Genomic DNA, 22,397 nt, shown 5'->3' with positions numbered 1-22,397 from the left:
CATGTGGGCCTACCCTGGCCTCAGGAAGAGGATTATGAGGAGGACTACCCATTATAGGTGCTCCCCCCAAGTCATGTTGAACAAACATATCAACTTCAGATTGAGGGATAGGATTGTCTTCTATTGGGGGGGCGGGGGTGGGGGGAGTAATTTACAGAAAATGTGGACCTAGGGTGCCATCTAGTGGTAAAAAATAGTGAAAGTGACTACAGGCTCAGAGAAAAGCAGCCTGCTTGAACTTTTGCCAACAGACAAAAAGTAAGATCATGAAGACTGCAATAAATACCAAACCTTCAATATGCAAATGACGTTGCATATCACCAAGCATTTTCAGGAAACCATGATCTGACCAACAGTCAAAATAAGGTGCAAAAAAAAAAATCAGGCATGATGTCAAATGCCTATAATCTAAACTATGGTGAAGGCTGAGGCAAGAGGATTATAGATTTGGGGTGAGCCTGGACAACTTAGTGAGACCTTGCCTCAGAATAAAATAAAAGAGGCTGTATATGTAGCTCAGTGGTAGAGCATTGCCTAGCATGTGCAAGTCCCTGGGTTCAATTCTCAGCTCCATCAAGGCAGGGGTGGGATGCCAGAAGCTGGGCACAGTGGCCTACACCTATAATCTAATTTTACTCAAAAACCTGTGGTAGGAGGATTGCAAGTTGAAGCCTGGGCAAATTTAGCAAGACCTTGTTGCAAAAAAAAAGGGGGGGTGGTGCTGATGATATAGCTCAGTGGTACATGGTAGCCTAGCATGCACAAGACCATGGGTTCAATTTCAAGTCTTTCTCTCTCTCTCTCTCTCTCTCTCTCTCTCTCTCTCTCACATACACACACACACACACACACACACACACACATACACACACACATACTCACAGGTGCCAGAAACTGGCCAGAGACCAACCAATCTGTAAAGAATTTAAAACAGGCATATTAAGGAAACTAAATGAGCTTTAAGAGAACAAAGAAAAATAGCTCAATGATCTAATAAAGAAACAGAAACAAGAGCAATTTAAAAAAATTAAACAAGCTAGGCCTGGTGGTGCACACTATATATAATCCTGGTAATCCCAGCAACCCAGGAGGCTAAGACATGAGGATCACAAGATTAGCCTCAGCAACTTAGTAAGACCCTCAGAAATTTAGTGAGACCCTGTCTCAAAATAAAAAACAAAAAGGACTGGGGGTGTAACTTGGTGGTAAAGTTCTCCTGGGTTCAATTCCCAGTGCCCACCCCACCCCTGCAAGAAAAGAAAATCAAACAAATTCTTGAGTTGAAAAATAGATTAAATGAATTAAAAACATAATAGAAGGCATCAGTAGTAGAATGGATAAAATAGAAGAGAAAATCAACAAGTTCCAAGATAACCTATTTGAAAATATACAATTGAAGGAGAAAAAAAGAAAGAATGATAACAGAAAATTTCCTAAATCTAGAAAAGGACATGAATATCCAGGTACATAAGGTCAAAGATCACTAGTCAGATTTAACTCAACCAATTCTACCCCCAAACAAAATCAAGCTCTCAAAGGTGAAAAATAATGAGAAGATTTTTGAGGCATCAAATGAAAAGAATAACACATAAAGGTGTCCCAATTTGCCTGTCAGCAAAAACCATAAGGCAAGAGAAAGTTGGCATGAGATTTTCACAGCACTGAAGGGAGGAGAAAAATGAACTGTTGAAAAATAATATTGTATAAAGCAAAGCTATTTTTTAACAAAAGAAGCAGAGATAAAGACATTCAAGCAAAAACTAAGTGAATATATCTTTACTGGACCTGTTCTACAAGAAGTACTAAAGTAAGTTCTTCAAACTTAAAAGAAAAGAGACATACTGAGCAAGAAGAAAACATCAGAAAGCATCAAACCCATTTGTAAGAGGTATGCAGACAAGTTCAGAATGGTGCAATATTGCAAACATGGTGCATAGGTGGCTCATATCTTTAGTATAAACACACAAAAAACCCTCAAGCCAATTTAAAAATACATTAATATATTAAGAGATAAGCAACCTAGAAAGATATAAAATGGAACATCAAAAGTTCTACATGTGTCCCCTTTCCAGGTTTGCTGGCTGTTTTGATTGCTTTGGTTTGATCCCTCTTTACTATTTCCCTGTTCCTCCCTTTCTAAATAGGAATGTTTGTCCTGTGCCTATTTCATCACTGTATCTTGAAAGTATGTAATTTGTTCTTTTGATTTTATGGGAGCTCACAACTAAATTTGCCTGGAGTCTTGCTTGAAGTCTCGCTGTGGACTTGGACTTACACAGAATACTGGAACAGTTAAGACTTTGGAAACTCGGACTGAATGCATTTGGCACTGTGTGATGGACATCAATCTTTGGATATTAAGTGTCATTTGGATATTAATTTGGATATTAAGTGTCCCCCCAAAAGCACATGTGGTAAAGATTTTGTCTCTGTTATCAAAAACTCGGTCCTTGTCCCCAGTGACAAGCCAATAACAAGGATAAAGTTTTTGGAAAAAGGAAAAAGAAGTTGTATTGCTTTGTTAGCAAAGGAGAAACACAGGGACTATTCCAGAGGCTGTGATTCTGTATATCAGGGGGAAAAGTTTTTTTTTTTTTTTTTAAGAGGTGAATCAAAAGCTACACTCCAAGTGTTCTCTATTTGGACTTGTAATTCACTTGTTACTTTGGGAGATAGTAATTTCTTAGATCTTCTGGAACCATCCCTGAATCTGAGCTACTTTGTTCCTGTGGTGGGTGTGTGCTCAAGGATAGATAACTCTTCCTGGGATGGGGAAAGTAATCCTGTTTCCCCTGAGATTAGAGATGGGGAGAGAATAGGGAGGCTCAACCCCCAAAAACCAAAAGCCAAGAACTGGGGATGTGGCTCAGTTGGTAGAGCACTTGCCTTACATGCATAAGGCCCTGGGTTCAATCCCCAGCACCACAAATAAATAAATAAATAAATAAACCAAAGGGTGATTTTTTTCTTATACATTCAGATGCTAATTCACAATAAGGGGGCAGGGTGCTAGGGAAAAATAGAGGTACTTTGGATTAGGCAGAGGGAGTAAAGGGAGGGCAGGGGATATGGGGGGAGGAAGGATAGTAGAATGAATTGGACATTATTACCCTATGTACATATATGATTACATAACTGGTATGATCCTAAATCATGTACAACCACAAGAATGAGAAGTTATACTCCATTTATGCATGATGTGCCAAAATTCATTCTACTGTCATGTATAACTAATTAGAACAAATTTAAGAAAGAAAAATATATTTACAAATAAAAAAAGTAGTCAATAAACTAGGCTGAGTGGTGTGCACTTGTACTCCCAGCTACTCCAGAGGCTGAGGCAGGAGGATTGCCTGAACCTAGGAGTCTGAATCAGGCTTAGGCAACATTATGATTCTGTCTCTCGTAAAAAAAAACAAAACAAAACAAAAAAAGCAGTAGACTTAAAAAAGACATACAAGCAGCCAACAGGTATATGGAAAATGCACTCAAATTTACCAATCATCAGAGAAAGCAAATCCAAGCCTTAATTAAGATAGCACTTTATTCCCATTAGAATGCTATTATCAAAAGATAAGTATTAGGTATGGACAAAGTGGACCATTTGTATACTGATGGTAGGCATGTAAATTAGTATAGCCAGTTTGAAAAAGAAGTTCTTCAAAAAATTTAAATGTAAAAAAATCATATGATCCAGCAGTCCTACTCCTGGATATGTATTCAAGGAAATCTGTATGTCAAAGAGACATCTGCAGTCTCATGTTCACTGCAGCACTATTCACAATTTCCAAGAAATGGAAACAACCAAGTGCTGATTAGTTGATGAATGGATATAGAAAATATGGTATATGTATACCATGGAATAGTATTTAGTCATAAAAAGAATGAAACCATTATTTTCAACAATATGGATGGAACTGGATATTGTTATTAGGTGAAATAAGCCATAAACACAAAGACAAGCACCACATGGTCTTACTTATATATGGAATACAAGAGTTTACCTCACAGAGGTATGGAGTAGAATGGTAGGTACCAGAGGCGGGGGAAAAGGAAGGGATGGAGGCATGGGGACAGTGTGATTAATGAGTACTAAGTAATAATCAGAAATAAGAAGTTGGTATCTTATAGATGACTATTGATAATGATGATTTCAAACTCCTTCTACTACAAACTTGGGAGTGTCTTTGGGAAGGGAAAGGACAAAGCAAAGACTGAATGGCAGGGCTGGCTGCTCAGTGTTAGTTGGGGGAAGTTTCTAACTTGCACTTATCCCATCTCGTGAGCTATGCAGATGTGGATTCTAATTGAGGGGATATAAGTAGACAGGGACACAAACGGAGGCAAGTGTATTGAAGTTGAGCTCTTAATATTCTGAAAGTGAGATGAGAAAGTATTACTTCAGTATCTTGAACATAACAGACACAAATACATGGAATAATGATCAAAAGAATTCTTGAAGAATCAAAAGTTAATGAGTTAGATCTAGAATTTTGTCATTCACTGTTCTATGGATTCCTTAAGGTATAGTCCAATTTTAATGCCTGCCTTCAGACTCTTACAAAAATCTTACAGTTCTACAGGCCAGGAAGTCCAAGATCAAGATGCCAACCGGTTCATTTTCTGATAAATGCTTTTTTGAAGATGATTGCCTTCTCATGGAATCTTCATATGACTTTGCCTCTATGATCTTGAGGAGAGAGAGATCTTTCTCTTCCCCTTCTTTTTTTTAAATATTTTTTTCACAATATCTTTATTACTTTAACATGAAAGGAGTGGACAAAGAACTTCCACATTTTCACATATGAATTTTATTCCATTTGTTGGGCCAGACTTTCACTTGCAAAAGGAAAACAGATTGGGGAAAAGGACAGTCAGCCATGTCTGAGAAGCAGCATAATGTGGTAGAAATAAAACTTGAATTTTTGGGGGGAATCACATGGGTAAAATTCATAATTTTCTTATTTTCTACCTGCATAATATTTATCTAGGATCAACATTTTATTATTTGTGAAATGGGTAGTAACACTCACCTTGCAGAGATTTGAGATAACCTACAATGAAAGCACTTAGCAGCTGCTAAATAAATGTATGGCAAATGAAGTTTAATGTGTACTAATGTTTAGCATTTTAATTTTCATGCTTACTAAGACACAAAAATTTAAGATTCTTTAATACATTAACATTAGCAGTAAAAGATCACACATAATAATGAAAGATGAGATGTGAAAGCCTAAGTGTAGTAATTAATTATACACACTCATAACTTATATTAAAAATCATTATAGAAAATTTAAACATGTTTAAGTATAGAGACAAAAAGGAAATCTGTGCATCTATCTTCCAGTGTCTATAATTATCATCTGCTGACTACTTGTTTCTTTGATATTGTGAACTATTTACACCTTGCCCTGATTCTGAAATTTTGAAACAAATTCTAGGTACCAATATTTTCTCATAAATTTTTCGGTATCTTAAAAAATTAATCATAGCAAAACATCAGAGCTAAACATAATCAATAATTCCTTAGTATAATTAAATATCGATTACATGTTTAACACTACTTCCAGTCTATTAAGTGAATGAGTTTCCACCTGCAGTAACATACCTTTTATTTCAACTCAAAAACAGGAGAGAATCCCAAATTCCAAGCAATTCCCAATATACAAATTAAAATTTGGAAAAATTAAACAAATTGGAGGGTTTCCCAATAGTTACTTGACAAACCTAAAAGAAGTCACTGTTCCTAAATTGTAAAGGAATTACAGACTATGTTGATTGTACTTAAGAACAAAAACAGCTTACAGTTATGATGATTCTTTTTTGGATGGATCTTTATTAATCTGTGCAAAACTTGAGATACATTGTTTTAGCTGGCTTGGGCTGACACAACAAAATACCATAGATTAAGTGGCTTAAATATCAGAAATCTTACAGTTCTACAGGCCAGGAAGTCCAAGATCAAGATGTCAGCCAGTTCATTTCCTGGTAAGGGCTTTTTTGAAGATGACTGCCTTCTCATTGAATCTTCAAATGACTTTGCCTCTATGATCTAGAAGACAGAGAGAGAGAGAGAGAGAGAGAGAGATCTTTCTTTCCCCTTTATTTTTTTGAAAGAATTTTTTTCACAATACCTTTATTCTCTTTATTTATTTTTATGTGGTGGTGAGGATCAAACCCACATGTGCTAGGCAAGTACTCTACTTCTGAGCTACAGCCCCAGCCCTCTCTTCCCCTTCTTATAAGGCCTCTTATCAGATCATGAGTACCTTATCTCAGGACCTAATATAATCCTAATTAACTCCCAAAGGCATCGTCTCCAAACACCATCACATTAGGGGTCAGGACTTCAACATATGAATTTTGGAACTGCACGAATATTCAGTTCATAGCATATTGAGTTTACTGTAAACTGAGCAGGAGCAAAGACATCCAAATAGCTGGAAAAAAAAGTAAGCATATAGTAGGCTGGGGGTGTAGCTTAGTGGTAGAGTGCTTGCCTACCATGTGTGAGGCACTGGGTTTGAGCCTCAGAACTAAATAAAAATAAATAAAATAAAGGTATTGTGTCCATCTACAGCTATTTTTTTAAAAGTGAGTATATTAAGGACATGCAAATAGGTGCACATTTCTAGTAATTCAGCCACAGTTTGATCTATGACCTTGATAATGCACCTGAGGCTGAAGCTGAACCAAGTCAGATTAGTGAATGATGCTGCTTTCTAACTGAGAGATGACTGGGTGTCAAGGGAGAAAAGCAAGTAATGGAAAGGGTCAGCAGGATATTTTTTTTAAAATGAGTAAATGAATGAAACAGAAGTCAGCTTATCATTTCAGATAGCTACAATGACAGTTCTTTTGATACCATGCCCTTGATTATATACTGGCTTACAGTTATTTAGCATTTATCTCAATAGGTATCATGGTATTTGTAAAATCAAAGTAGTTTTAACTAACTTCAACTGAGACAGATATAACACCTAATTGTTCTTTTATTTATTTATTTATTTTTTTTGCAGAAAATATCTCAAAATATGTTAACACTTACAAGCAGTTAAAAGTTCAAAATGCCTGTTTCAGTGGCTCCAAGCTTGTAATCAATCCTAGCTGCTCAGGAGGCTGAGGCAGAAGGATGGCAAATTTGAGGCCAGTCTCAGCAACCTAGTGAGGCCCTGTCTCTAAAAAATCAATAAAAAAGGCTAGGGATGTAGCTCAGTGGTACAGTGCCCCTAGGCTCAATTTCCAACATGAAAGAAAGGAAAAAAAAAAGTCCAAAAAACATGGATTTTTTTTTTTTTTTTTTTTTTGTGTGTGTATGTGTGTACCTAGGGGTGCTTAACCACTAAGCCACATATACAACTTTTTTTATTTTTTATGTTTGCGAGTGGGTCTTCCTAAATTTCTTTGAACCTTGCTAAATGGCTGAGGCTGGCTTTGAGCTTGCAGTTCTCCTGCCTCAGGCTTCTGAGTTTCTGGGACTACAAGTGTGTGCCACTGTAACCAGAAAAAACTTTGGAAATTAATGATTTTAAAAGCCTGAAGTATTCTTTCTAAAGATAGCATTATGACTTTCAAGAGGTATTCAACTGCATCCATTTGTAAAGATCAGGCACTATGTGTTAACACAGTTGTCTAGAGAGTGACAATTACTTGAGAATGGAAAAATAATAAGTAATTAGGGGTATAGCTCAGTGGTAGAGCATGTGTTTAGTATGTGTAAGGCCCTGGAGTTGATACCCAGCACCCAAAGCAAAATGAAACAAAACAATATCCTAGTATTTGTGTTCTTACCTTCTACAAACACTTTCTAGGCACTTTATATGAACCAATTTGTTTAAATATATAGATATAGTTCAAATATAGTTCAAATATATAGATATAGATGTATGCTGAGCACAGTGGTATATACCTGTAATCCCAGTGAGTTGGGAGACTGAGGTAAAAGCAGCACAAATTTGAGGCCAGCCTCAACTTGGTGAGGTCCTAAGCAACTTAGTGAGACCCTGTTTCAAAATAAAAAATAAAAAGGGTTGAAGATGTAGCTCAGTAATAAAATACCCCTGGGTTCAATTTCCAGTACCATGAATAAAACAAAACAACAAAAAACAACAACAATAAAAAAAACCAGTGGGGGGGTAGAGCACCCCTGGGTAGGACCAAAGTGGGTAAATTATATCAAATACTGTCAGATGGGCTCCAAAGACTAAGATGCTCTATAAACCCATGACTTATAAAATGGATCTTAAAAGTCTGGCAAGCCAGGCATGGCGGTGCATGCCTGTAATCCCAGCAGCTCAAGAGGCTGAGGCAGGAGGATTGTGAGTTTAAAGACAGCCTCAGCAAAAGTGAGGCACTAAGCAACTCAGTGAGACCCTGTCTCTAAATAAAATTAAAAAATAGAGTTGGGTTGGGGATGTGGCTCAGTGTTTGGGTGCCCCTGAGTTAATCCCTGATATCCTTCCCCCGCAAAAAAAAAAAAAAAAAAAAAAAAAAAAAAAAAAAAAAAAAATTCTGGCAAGCTGAAAAACTAGCAAGTGTGACACAACTAAGCCCTTTCCTCACCCAGAGTTACTTTTGCTCCAAGTAAACAGTAATCATTTCTGAAAAACTTTCTTCACACCCTGATGTAATTTCCACTGTAGGTAGAATCAACAGCCCTATATAGATACTTTCTCCCTCCCTGTGCTGCCTCAGCACCAAAACAAGCTTAATCAAAACTCACTTTTAACTCCCATCATATTAGGGGAATTTTTCATGAAATTAGTAATTTCCTGCCACTTACCAGATTTGCAATTCAAATGAAAGCTGAAGGATCTTTTCATTTTTTTTATATTGGGGATTGAATAGGAAGGGGGGGCTCTACAACTGAGCTATATCCCCACCCCTTTTTATTTTTTGACAATCTTAGTAGCTGCCAAGGCCTCCAACTTGTGATCCTCTTATCTCAAATCTCCCAAGTAACTGGAATCATGGGCATGTGTCACTGTGCCCAGCTTGAAGAATCTTTTTAGATCCTGTTAAACTTGCAAATTTGCCAAGAAAAAAAAAAAAAAGGTAGGTGGAGCTATTTGTAGTCATTCTTGGCCCCTTTCCAGGTTTGCTGGCCGTTTTGATTGCATAAGCAATCGTGTTTTTACCAGTTATGGGTGTGTCACTGCAGGAGTAGCAGCAAAGAATTTCTATATCCTGATCAAATTTTGTTAACTGAATCCCATTTCCCTTAATTTAAACAAATTATTTTGTTATTAATCTTAAAAACGTTAAGTAGGACTTGAAATATTTTGCCCTTCAAAAGCTAGTAGGTAAAAAATCTGAAAATATGATAATTTTCTAGTCCATGAGCACTACTGTGGAGGAATATTAGGTATATGGAAGGCAAACTAAAAATACATTTGTGTCATTTTTGCAGAGCAATTTTACCTGTGGAAACTGAGATCCAACAAATCTAAATATGTAAGAAAAGAGGATGTGAATACAAGGATGTTCTTCTATTCACTAATTAGAATACAAGATTAGAAAGTAGTTAAATAATCTGCAGGGGTAAGAAAAAAGAAGTCATCTTCTATACATTGATAGGGAAATGTCCAGGTACCTTAAGTGTACAGTGCAGAAGTATGTACGATAATCTCCCTTTTGTATAAGAAATGGGAAAAATAAGAATATTTATTCTCGTATGTAGAATCACGAAGAAAAAGTAGAGGTTAGGTAGTGGGTGGGAACAAGATGGACAGAAGATAATGATGATTATTATTTTTTTTTTAAAGAATTTCAATATTTATTTTTTTTTTTAGTTATCGGCTGACACAACATCTTTGTTTTGTATGTGGTGCTGAGGATCGAACCCGGGCCGCATGCATGCCAGGCGAGCGCGCTACCGCTTGAGCCACATCCCCAGCCCCGACAATGATGATTATTTAAAATTTTTCTGGACCTGTGAATGTATTATCTATTCAAATGTTTTTTAAAAAAATTATCTAGAAGCTCTAATTAACCAAAAATTATATGGGATAGTTACCCCAATGCTACCTTAATTCATGGTGCAAAAATACAAAGTTGAAGTGTCTAATTCCTGGAAATCAAAGTTTCCAGATGCCTCTAGGGAAAATTTCAGTGACTTACTATGGGTCTTCTTTAGAACTCAGAGAGGTGGACAGAGAACAGACAGAAGACCTTTGCTCCTATAAACAATTTTAAGTGCTTTGAGGGGCTGGAGATAAAGCTCAGTGGTGGAACATGTACCTAACATGTGTGACCTTGGGTTCAAGCCCAGGCACTGCATACATACAATAAACAAATAAAGTAGTTCAGAAGCCAGTCTGCCTCCGAACCATGCATTATTCATCAGTAAAACTATAGGAAGGAACTAGTAATTGCATTATGGGGAAACATTCTTCTTTCAATTTTCCTTAATGTTACAATGCTATTTTTATAGTAAAGAAATGGTTTTAATAAACCTAGAAGGGAAAATTCTTTCTCATAGATTATAGATTACCCTAAAATTTGAGGCAACATTAGTGCTTTCTTTCTTTTTTTTTTTTTAATAAAGTTCTTTTTAAGTGATTTAAAAGACACTGTAGGTATTTTTAGGTGGGGTCTCTCTCACTATGTTGCCCAAGCTGGTCTTGAGCTTGTGAACTTAAGCAATCCTTCTGCCTTATCCTCCCCAGAAATGGGAATAACAGGCATGGCATGTGCTATTGTGCCTGGCTTGATATTGCTGCTTTTTAGAAGGTATGTGTTTATCATCACCAGAAATTACTTTTTAATGATCTTGACTAGCAAAATTTAAAATTACTTTTTAATGATCTTGACTAGCAAAACCATCTTCATCTTTTTCTGTAGAATTTCAGGTGACTAAAACTGCACTGTATACACAGTGAACAAAGTTGCATAACATTCTAGAGTTTCCCAAAGAGAAAGACCCATACCACTGGTGACATTCAAAATGGTTCTAGGCAGTACATGGACAAAGCAGTAAATAGCACTGAATCAGAGAAAGTTTCTCCTGTTTCTCTTCTCGTTCAGTCTTTGGATTCAAAGCACCTGGTTGGCAAGAGCATCTAGCTAGAAATTAGTAACTGGCTTTGTTTTATATGTACTAATTTTTACAATCACTATCTTCGACTTTTTTTCATATCACCAGAAGTTTAGAACACAAATGTGTCTGGATTACTCACACTCAAAGAAGTTAACAGATGGGAGAAGAGTACAGGTACTGCTGACTATATACCAGTGTCTCCTTAAGTCACAAATCACAAAAATCCAATGGTCTTTTCTCAGGGCTTATCTTTCCTGCACTCAAATTCTCTCCATGGTCTTTTGTAACAGACACTTGGTTCTCCAGGAATGGTGTGGTGAACAGTATAAACTGGAGTCACAAGCGGGTTTTAAATGCTCCTTAATTGTCTTGCTGAGTTTACAAAGTAAGACTACCAAAAGAGGCTAAAATTGGCTACCTTTGAATCTGAAAGGAATAAATGAGAAAACAAATGCAGACTGTCTAGTACTCCATTTAGCAGATGCTCAATAAATCATTTCCCCTCCCCCTTTCTTCATTTTTCTTCTTTGTTCTTCAATACCTGTTCTATGTTCTTTCTTTCACTCTCATAGCTTTAATTATTATCCTTCTATGGATAACTTCTAATTTTCTATCACCAGTTCTGACCTCTCCCCTGAGTATCAAACGTCGGCTTTTGTGTCTATTTAATAATTCCCCTTTGGCATTCCAGCATCATCTTAAACTCAACACATTAATAAAATAGAGTTTGTTATCTTTCTCCAAATTTGGTCCTCATCCTCTTGGTTTTCTCACTTAATTCATGCCATTAAATTATTATTATCTCTATCACTTAGGCTTAAAGTCTCAATTATCTTTTACTCCTTTCCCATTACATTGAATAAAACATCAATATAATTTTCACATGGGGGCTGGGGATGTGGCTCAGGGGCACAGCACTTCCAGTCATGCATGAGGCCCTGGCTTAGATCACAATATCACAATAAATAAATAAAAATTACATTGAATTTTAATAGTTTGCAAAGGGGTATAAATGGCAGTAAAATGTTAGTTTTTATCCTCCTATCAAGCCCACAGAGATGAGAAAAATAAAATTAAGAGAAGTTAGGAGACATACCCAGGTCATGTTTCAAAAGTGGTTAGAGCCTTGTCTAAAAACCCACTGCTCCTCTTTCCAACTGTTATGCTCTTTCACTTTGCCATACTGCTTCAAGTTTTGCAGTATCTTTTGATTTTTTTCTCCTTCCTACTGCCATCCCCCAAATTCAGGTCTACCTTATTTTTCACAATAATGGTAATGCATTTATAGAAAAATTGGTTCAGCGAGGGAATAGCCAGTAGCATGTATCCAGCATTGCTGAGGAGATTTTTTTCCTTATTAGAAAAAAACTTCATCAAAATATTGGGGGGGGGTGGTACTGGGGATTGAACTCAGGGGCTCTCAACCACTGAGCCATATCCCCAGCCCTATTTTGTATTTTATTTAGAAACAGGGTCTCACTGAGTTGCTTGCACCTCACTGTTGCTGAGGCTGGCTTTAAACTCGTAATCCTCCTGCCTCAGCCTCTGGAGCCTCTGGGATTACAGGTGTGCACTGCTGTGCCCAGCTCATCAAAATTTTTTAATCATGAAATACAGAATATACCAAAAGGCACCTTTCCCAACTTTATGGCTCAATAAGTGAGTGACCTGCCCCTCACCAACCCCATACAAGTCAAGAAACAGAATAGGGTCCCAAACCCTGGAAGCATACCTTTATTTCCTCCCAAGTACTATCCCCCAGTTAATTCTTTCTTTTCTCTGTAACTTTATTTCCTAAGTCTAGTTTGGTTTTGCCTGTTGTTTGAACTTTGAATTTTCCAAAGTGGTCATAACAACATCCATTCCTACCAATAACATATGCTTCAGTTGCTAACTCTTGATCAACATTTGGTACTTTCTGGTTAATTTTTTTGGGTGTGTCACAGTGGCTCATTGGGGCTTTATGGCATTTCTCTAAGGATTAAGATAGTTGAGTACCTTTAAATTGTTTAAAAATCATATAATTACCTTCTTTTGTGAAATGACTGTTAAGGCTCTTACCCAGTTTTCTATTGAGCTGAAATTTGTTATTTAACTGTGGTCTATAAATTATAGATAGAAGCAAAGCTGATGTATTTCCACTGAATGCATTTGCCCAATGCTGTCAGAATACCACTAACGCACATTATTCTGGCACAAAATTCGCTAATAAACCTTCTGGGAGTTATGTAACCAACTTCATGTATTCTCTTTAAAACAATGTATCGAGTCTTTGTGCCAAGGAACTCCTTAGACATTACACATTGGTGGCACACACACACACAAGGAATATTGCTTTGGAGAGACCTGTACTAGGATCCTGTTGTTAATCAGGTTTCTGTTGCTATGACAAAATACCTGAGAAAAATAACCTGCCATTTCAGGTTTTAGTCCACAGATGCTTTGTCCCACTGCTGTGGGTCTGTGGTAAGGCAGAATGCCCTGGTGAGGTGGGCATGGAAGAGCAAAGCTGCTCACTTCATGGTAGCCAGGAAGCAGAGAAAGAGGAAGGGGCTGAGGACAAGATAACAGTCCCCAAGGACACATCCCCAGGGCCCACTCCAAGTATTTTAACCTCTTACAGTTTCTACCACTTCCCAAGAGTCCATTCAGCTACGAATTCCTCAATGGATTGATTGTTCAAAGACCTTATGATCCAATCACTTCCCTAAAGGCTCACCTCTTAACTGTGGGGATCAAGTCTTCCAACATATGAACCTTGGGAAACATTCCAGATACAAACTATAACACTTGCTGCTAACATTTATGAGCTTGGTGACTTTAGGCAAGTTGCTTAATCCATTTTAGCCTTAGTTTCCTCACAGAAAAAAATGGGGTAATAATATTTTATAGAATTATTTAAGGATTAGACAATATATGTAACAGACTATGCAAAGTGGCTGGCACAAAAAAAGGCATTAATAAATGGTAGCTATTATAGATTTGGTTATCTCCATAGTTTTCTTCATCTATGTGAAAGGAGAAAATAAGCAGATGTCCATTCCTTTAGCTATCACAGTTCTTGCTATAAAGTAAAAAAGAGGCATTTAGATTTAGATAAATCTTCTAGGAATTTGGTTCTTTTGACCCCTTTATCTGAACACCTTTAGAGCAGTGTTTCAAATTTTCACTTTTTGTGAAGGTTGACATTGACCCATGGGCCAAATTTTTGGTGATACTAGTCTAGAGCACAATAAAAATAAAAATTTCTAATCTGCTAGCCTGAAGTCAAAGCAACTGAAAGGTTGCTCTTGTCCTGAGTCACCAGATGGCCATCTAGTGGTTGCTTTCTAGCCTTAAATACCACATTTTTAGTTCCTTGCTCAAAAAATAGTCACTGTTCACCTCATTTCTAGGATAAAATCTGAGTCCTTTAGCTAGTCATCTAAGGCCTTCCATCATGGTCCCAAATAACTTTCTAAAAAAGACTTTCTGCTATTCTCTGTTCTACTAGACTGCATTGATTAGTATAGTAGCGACTAGCTGTTCTTGAAATTTAGCTAATTTAGGAAATGAATTTTTTATTCCTAAAGTTAAAATAAAATTTAAAAACTGATATGATTCAAATACCACAAAACTTCATTATGGTTGAAACCAGTTGATATGTTAATTTTGAACTGTAAATTTTGTAAAATCAAATATTGAGATACTTTGTTATAAAATAACATTCCAAACTCTTAGTAACAAGAAAAGCATGTAAAATGTTTAAAAATATTTAATAATTTTTAAAAATATTTTTTAGTTTCAGGTGGACACAATATCTTTATTTTTATGTAGTGCTGAGAATCGAACCGAGTGCCTCATGCATGCTAGGCAAGAGCGCTACCACTTGAGCCACATCCCCAGTCCCCAAAAACATTTAATAATTTATACATTGATCACAAATGAAATTTTGAGACAAACTAGGTTAAATAAGACTTTTTTTAAAACTAGAATTTCACATTCCTGGGCTGGAGATGTGGCTCAAGCGGTAGCGCGCTCGTCTGGCATGCGTTCGGCCGGGTTTGATCCTCAGCACCACATACAGACAAAGATGTTGTGTCCGCTGAAAACTAGAAAATAAATATTGAAAAATTCTCTCTCTCTCTCTGTCCCACTCTCTCTTAAAAAAAAAAAAAAAAAAGAATTTCACATTCCTTTTTACTTTTTTAATGAGGCTAATATAAAATTATGTGGCTTGTTATATTTTTATTGGCCAGTGCTGGCGTAGACAACAATGCCCCAAACCTAGGTATCACTATTGATTTCTTATTCTCTCATTCTTCACATCAGGTTAAATCCTCAAACTATATCTATGATACATCCGTTTTTTCCATCTCTACTGATACTATCCTAGTACATGCTTCTCCATTCTTAAAACCCTTCAATGGCTTGATCTTACAAAAGTTGCAGACCTGTCTCTTACCATCTCTTTAATTTTTTTCACTAGATTTTTTTCCGCCACCTTTGCTGCTCCCTAAACATAACTCCTTCTTACCTTAGGGCTTTTGCCCTGCTATTCCCTCTGGAATACTGTCCCAATTTCTTTCCCATTAGGTCTGAGCTCACAGAATAACTTCTCTTTGAGGCATTTCTGATCAAGGACCAAAATTTTGTTCTTTCACTCAGAAATATTTTATCCAATCATGCATTCATTTTTCTCATTAACTTATTATGGGATGTCTTTCCTTGTTTCTATTTTATAGTCCCTCCTGCCCAACACACACACTGGAAATAGGAACAGGAATGATGTTTGTCTTACTGCTGCTTTACCTACTGTAGTGTGTAGAACAGAGCCACGCATAGGGTGGGGGTGCCTTTCCAACAACTGTTAAATGAGTACCTAATTGCTGATTGGGCTTATCTATTTGGTTGGCTCACAGGCACTTCAAATACTTCATGATCAAAATAGAACCTTTGTCCTTCCCTAACATATTCCTCTTCCCTTCTTATCTCAGTGAAGATATTACCATCTTCCTAGGTGCTTCACTGCCAAACTTGAGGGTCACCTTTGACATTCTACCTCTTAAGTCATTCCCTTATGGAATCAACCAAATCTCTAAGCTCTCCATAAAAACTTTGATCATGTCCTTCACTCCTGTTTGCCATTCTCTCTCCAATTCATCATTCTCTTGGATTTTTATTCAAACTGTTTTTCTTGTCTTGAACTTTGTATGCTAGTCATCCACAAATTAAATCACATGAATGTTCCCATTACAGATAATTCAACATTTCCCTCCTGCTCTTAAAAGCTAATTTCTGTACATGGCACTCAAGGTCTTCATTAGATCTCTACAGGAATACTTTAGATACTACTGAAATAGCATTGTCTTCTTTATCCATCCAACTACTTGGTATTTTGTTTTCTAACCTCTGTCTAGGAGGCCTTCCTCAATTCCCTTACTGAAGCTCATAGCTTCTCCAGTGTTATTCAATTCCTCCCTTTCAGGTTAGTAAAGGGCTCCTCCTCTTTGTAATTCTAGTACTCGGCAATTTCCCTCATCATACTACTGATGATGCCTATTTACCGGTTACATTTTTAGCATTAACTGAATGTTTACTCAAACTCTGTGTTACAGAAAAGCATGACATTGAGGCTTGGGTCCTGGCTCAGTGGTGGAGTGCCGGCCTAGCACGTGTGTGTGAGACCCTGGGTTCAATCCTCAGCACCACATAAAAATAAATAAAAATAAAATGAAAGATATTGTGTCCATCTACAACTAAAAAACATTAAAAAGTATGACATCAAAATCTTTACGTTTTATCAATAAAAATATTAGATAAAAATCAATAAAGACTGTGGCTCCTGGGCTGGGGATGTGGCTCAAGTGGTAGCGCGCTCCCCTGGCATGCGTGCGGCCTGGTTCGATCCTCAGCACTACATACAAACAAAGATGTTGTGCCTGCCGAAAACTAAAAAAAAAAAAAAAGTCTGTGGCTCCTATACCGCTCTGCTTCCAATTTAGTAATACTGAGTTATAACAAGACTATGAATCTTTATTACATCAATATTACAAAGGGTAAGTGAAGATAAATTACTTATTTGAGGCCACACAAAAACAGTGGGAAATATGAAGTCCGTTTAAACTTGTCAGTTCTGGACTAAACTTCGCGTTGTCTGAGATACTCCCAACTCCTAGATACAAGGATGCCAAAGTTTCGCTCTTTGTGGGTTGGGAAAGCAATCCCCGAGCTTCCCTGTTAAAACATCAGTATATTGAGTTACTTTGGAAATCTCATAAACATTTAGACTTTTCCTTTGCAAATCGCCATCTCCGAATAAACTTGCTTTAAAAATAAAACGCAAAAAAGCTTTATGTTGCAGGCACAGAAAAATTGATCTCTACCTCTGTGACAGGTGACAAGTAATCCAAGGGAATTCAGTGAGCAAATTATTGTAGTCTACAAATTATGAGGCACCATTAGAACGCCTTTTTCAAAAAAGGTTACAGAAACACGTACATCCTCGTCATAAACCTGACTGTTCAGTTTATGCGAAGTGGAAACAGTCTTCGTTCCTCCCCTGGAACTTCAACAGCGACTCCCGTCCCAGTCTACCTATTTCAGTCTAGGGCCACTTTAAGGTAAATCCTAGCCTCCTGGCTGCCCTTCCGTCTCCCAGAATTCTGCTAGGCGGTCCAATTGGCAAGCTTAAATCCCAAGGATCCCGCAGTCCACGCCTTTCAACGGTCATGTCGGAGACATACTAGCGTTAGCACACGCCAGCTTGTTTCCAAACTCCTACCCATCTCGGAAAGAGGCGGCGCGGCGCCGCGCGGTGCGGCTCGGCTGCTATTCCGCGCACATGGCCCGCCGCAGCTCCCACCCCCGCTGCCGCGCAGGCGCCGGGCGAGCCGGGACTTGCGGTCGCCGACAGCGGATCATTCCGCCGCCTTCTTTGTGTGGCTGAACGCTAGAAATGGCATATTTTCCTTCCGTTAAAAAACAAAAAATCAAACCCTCTTGTCCCTTCCTCCCACCGGAATAGGTTTAGGGAGTGGATGGGAGCGAGATCTGCACACAAAGGCAGAGGCGAAAAAGCCTCAAGCGAAAGGCTGACGAGGGCCGGTCCGGGAGGGATGCTGGGAGCTTGACTCACTCGCACACCATGTGTCCCTCCGCGCGCAGCACGGGGGACTTTTCGGTGGGGATTTTGGGCGCCGACCAGACGCGGCATTTTCGGAAAATAGCGCCCTGTGCAGCTGAAGCGCTTAGTGTGTAGCGGGGCCGCGTCAGCCCGGCCGGGTACGAGGCGCCTCGGGTCCCCGCACCACCTCCTGCTGCTCCCCCGTCGCCGCTCCCGAAGCTTTTCCAGGTCAGTGCGGGTCTGTGTAGGGCCCTGTTACCACCGGATGTGGAAGTTGATCTCTTCGCTGGTAAAAAATAATTCCACTTCCCCCGGAACCCAGATCATCCCCGCGATTTCCTGTTTATTGCATTAAGGCGCCGGGTTTCCGGGGCTCCCGGACCCGCTTATTCCGCGGGGGTCGACGGGGTCGGCCTGGGCGCCCGCTCCGCCCGCGCCGCCGCCGCGCTTTGTCTGCCGGGCACCCCGCTTCTGGGAGGGGCGGGCAGACATGGTGGCGGCCGCCGCCCCCTCCTCGGCCCTGGCGTGTCGCGGCCTCCCCTGCGCTTCCCGCCGAGCCGCTGCTGAGCGGCGGCCCTGGGGCGGCGATGGGGTCGTGCCGGGGCAGCGGGGACTCTGTGGGCGCTGGAAGGCGGGCAGTGGGCGGAAGAGGGACGGAGGCAGGCGCGGCCCGGCCTCGGCGCCCGCCGCCCCCGGCCCCGCCAGCCCCATTGTCTCTGCGGCCTGACGGTCCCGCCGGCCTCTACTGAGCGGGAAGGGCCGACTGGCCCTGTCGCTCTGTGCTGTGGGGCCCGCGGAGCTGGAAGGCTGTCGGAACGCGGTGGGAGCGGCGGAATTGGACAGGGTTAACGGGAGAGCTCAGCTGGTGCCGGGCAGGGCCGCCACGGCTACTGCCTCGGCCGCGGGGACTCGAGTCCTGAGGGGACGAAGCCTGCGGTTCTGAATGTTCGGGACTTCTGCCCCAGAGACTTCGTCGCCGGGACTTACGAGAACGGATTCGGGACAGATATTGAGATTTTTGCCAGGTCATCTCTGCCTGGGCACAGTTAATCGGTGTGATATTTAGTGAGTTTGGTTGAAGCTGTCCAACTGTGTTGAATCAGCGTGCCTAGTCTCAAGGGTGCATCGTGAAAACTGAAACCAAAGGAATGATTCTGGCCTGCTTTGTGTGTTTTCCCACTTCAAGCTTGTTTTCAGTACACAAATTTTTGATTCAAAGCTGATTGGACTGTGGCGAGCAGAGATCTGTTCAAAGGAGGGCAGAGAGCACAGTACTTCTGAAGGGGGCTTGATAATGTGGAATTATTTTCTCTCTCCGGACACAGGGTTGCTGGTTGAATTCAGGCAAGTGTTACTTTCTGAAGTATAATTTTAATCTGCAAACAAGTTTCATGTAGTCGGTGGATCATCCTTGTAGATTGCCATCCCGAAATTAAAAACTCATTCTAATTTATCATGCAGAAGTTGGTGCTCAGAAATTCTTTTTTGCTCGTGTTTTAAATCACGTAAAAACCCACCCAGCTTGGTTTAAATTTCTTCTGCCATATTTTGACACTTCCACTTTCAAGCTCAGACTTTAAGGAAACTGAAGACGGCTGTATCTTGTTTTTGTAAAAAAAAACAAAAAAACAACAAACTGACTCCACGTTAACACAGTGACATATTAGGCAAGCGTGACATTGTTTTGTATTTCTGCAGATCTTTTTAATGCTTGATTAATGGAACACCGCTGGTTGTGGTATCATACCATGTAACATCTGGAAAACTCCACTTCTGTCTCCCTCCTTTTTTAACACAGAAGTGTGTTATTCCTGTATGTTTTCACTGTGAAAGTCATATAAGGATACTATCCAATACACATTTTAAAAATCAGGATAATAAGGATGATTCTTGTACTTTTTTCTTGGGGTCTAACTTTTTAAGAAGTTGAGATTTAGGGATGGGGCTTTATGGTCATGGGTAGGGGGTTTACCTGGTATGCTCCAGGACCTGGGTTCAATCTCCAGTCCCAGAAAAAATCAATTGGGCTTTTGGTGCCCAAACAATATAATAGTTAAAGATTATGTAACCTGCGTGTGCTCCTGGAGATTCATTTTTTTCTCTTTTTGTTTTATTCCTACGTGAACACAGTGAAACAGTGTAATTTGATCAATTTCATTCCCCAGTATCTCCTCTTTCCCTCTCCCTATCCCTGATCTCCTTCTTTCTATTCTATTGGTCTCCCTTCTTCTTCTTTTTTAATTTGTCCTAATTAGTTATACATGACAATAGAATGCATTTTGACACATTGTACACAAGTGGAACACATCTTCTCATTCCTCTTGTTGTACATGGTGCACACCAGTAGTGGAATCATACATGTATATAGTGTGATAATGTCAGTCTCATTCTCCTCCTTACTATCTCCACATCATCACTGAAGATTCATTCTGAGTGATTAAACTTTGTCTTTAATTCCAATGTTTCTTTAGTTATGTACATAAATAAAACATGAATTCCACATTAGATGTACTTGTGAAAAATCTGTGTGTAATTGTAATCTGAGTATAGGACACTTTCAAAGCACTGTGGGAGCTCCAGATTTAAAAGAGTAAAACCTTCGTTCAATCTGTGTAATGTATCTATACACATCTAGAGTTTTCTGTCTGAATCTTTAGAAACTTTTATGACTGGACAGTTATAGTGCAGTGTGTAAAACTTTAAGATCACATTTTGTTTTAATGGTTTGGAAAGGAAACTAAATTTGTTTCCAGTTGTTTCTGTGAACTCTACTCTGAATCTGTCTGTACTGTTCCATCAACAGGAAGCATCTGGTGGTTCTTCATGTAATTGTTAAAAAATGTCAGGTGTATTTTTAATAGTTTGCTGTTCCTATGGCAGTAGGTTGAATCTTGGTTAATTTTACTTGATTTTAGTTTTTTTTTCCTCCAATATTAAAAATAAAAGTCTTTATAGTAGACTACATCTCCTTCAGAATAGACTTCCCCCCACCAAGTATCTTGTAAACAGGTAAAGCAAACATGTTATTAGGAATTCAGAAATTTCAAATGAAAAAAAATTTTTTGTTGCACTGGGGATTGAACCCAGGGTGCTTAACTACTGAGCCACATCCCCAACCCCCCACCCTTTTAAAAGTATTTTATTTTGAGTGGTTTGGGGTCTTGTTTTCCTTGGGGCTCTGCTAAATTGCTGAGGCTGGCATTGAACTTGTGATTCTCCTGCCTTAGCCTCCGGGGACTTTGGGATTACAGGTGCCCATAACCTTCCCGGGCTTTTTGTATTAAATTTCAAATCACATTCAGTTTTGAGGGTACATGAGGCCCTGTACCAAGTGTGGATGAACTCACTGTTGTGCTCCATCTCTTTCCTCTCTCTTTGCAAACTTTAAAAACAAACCCAGCTGGTGGGGATGTAGCTCCCTGATAGAATACTTCCCTGGCAAGCTTGAGGCCCTGGTTTCTGTCCCCAGCACTGCAAAACAAACAAACAAAACCAAACCCAAACAAGGTCTTGGACTCAAAGACAAATTAGTTTTTGTTTTTTTTTTTTTCTTTAATGTATAGGTATTTAGGAAGTATTTAGGGAGTACAGTGTGATAATTGGATACATGTATACAACGTAATGATCAAGGTAATGAGTATTTCCATCTACTTAAACAGTTATTGTTTGGGGAACCTTTGAACTCAAAAGTCTTTATAGTGTAATATATAATAAGTTGTAAACTATAATTACCTCACTAAGGATAATTTAGTTTTTTGTTTTAATACCAGCCCCCCACCCTTTTTTATGTATATTATTTAGAGTGCGTTGGGGTCTTGTTTTCATTTTTTTTTCTATACTTTTATTTTGTTTTATTTTTATGTGGTGCTAAGGATCGAACTCAGTGCCTGTCACGTGCTAGGCAAGCTGCTTTACCGCTACAACCCCAGCCCCAGTAATTTAGTTTTCTAACGAAAATCATTCCTTTGGTTCACACTTTTGTACTTAGTCATATTTCTGTACCACAAATATGTCTACTTTGGGATGATGATAATTAGTGTTTTAGTTAACTTTACTGAAAAGTTCTACCATACTCTCTAAAAAGTAAATCGAGAGCCAGATGAAATTAGTGTTATTAGTGTTTTCTCATACTACGAACACTACATTGCTCTGTACAGAAATGTTTTGGTGCAATTAGCTGTCAGTTCAGCTTTTGCTCCTTTATTTGGGCAGAGTATATCCATAAGTGTAGAGACTTAAACTTGAAGTGATTTC

The 22,397-nt window shown here is 39.0% G+C and overlaps 2 protein-coding genes and 1 non-coding gene across 8 annotated transcripts in view; 2 read left to right on the top strand and 1 right to left on the bottom strand.

Annotated features, from left to right (window-relative positions):
- The first annotated feature begins 2,854 nt into the window (after positions 1-2,854).
- On the top strand, positions 2,855-2,928 carry Trnav-uac (transfer RNA valine (anticodon UAC)). The gene has a single exon. It is a non-coding gene; the product is annotated as a tRNA-Val (tRNA).
- Positions 2,929-5,825: 2,897 nt separating this feature from the next.
- On the bottom strand, positions 5,826-18,854 carry LOC143394757 (uncharacterized). Its single transcript, XM_076849401.2, has 4 exons — positions 18,530-18,854; positions 18,156-18,429; positions 7,910-8,003; positions 5,826-6,052 (listed from the first exon to the last, which is right to left on the bottom strand). The coding sequence occupies exons 1-4, from the start codon at positions 18,852-18,854 to the stop codon at positions 5,870-5,872; spliced, it is 876 nt and encodes a 291-aa protein (XP_076705516.1). The 3' UTR covers positions 5,826-5,869.
- The window catches only part of Gabpb1 (GA binding protein transcription factor subunit beta 1), a 61,146-nt gene continuing 56,745 nt past the window's right edge, over positions 17,997-22,397 (top strand). For 3 of the 6 annotated variants that reach the window (XM_076850771.2, XM_076850770.2, XM_076850765.2), the window contains exon 1: positions 17,998-18,371. The gene's annotated coding sequence lies outside the window, so the exon portion shown is untranslated. Of the gene's footprint in view, positions 18,372-19,399; positions 19,488-22,397 lie in introns of those variants that run through there. The other 3 variants (XM_076850768.2, XM_076850769.2, XM_076850766.2) reach the window with 3 other exon arrangements.

This window comes from Callospermophilus lateralis, chromosome 3 (assembly GCF_048772815.1).
Source record: "Callospermophilus lateralis isolate mCalLat2 chromosome 3, mCalLat2.hap1, whole genome shotgun sequence".
Taxonomy (NCBI): Eukaryota; Metazoa; Chordata; class Mammalia; order Rodentia; family Sciuridae; genus Callospermophilus; species Callospermophilus lateralis.
This window is presented reverse-complemented; position numbering and strand designations above follow the sequence as displayed.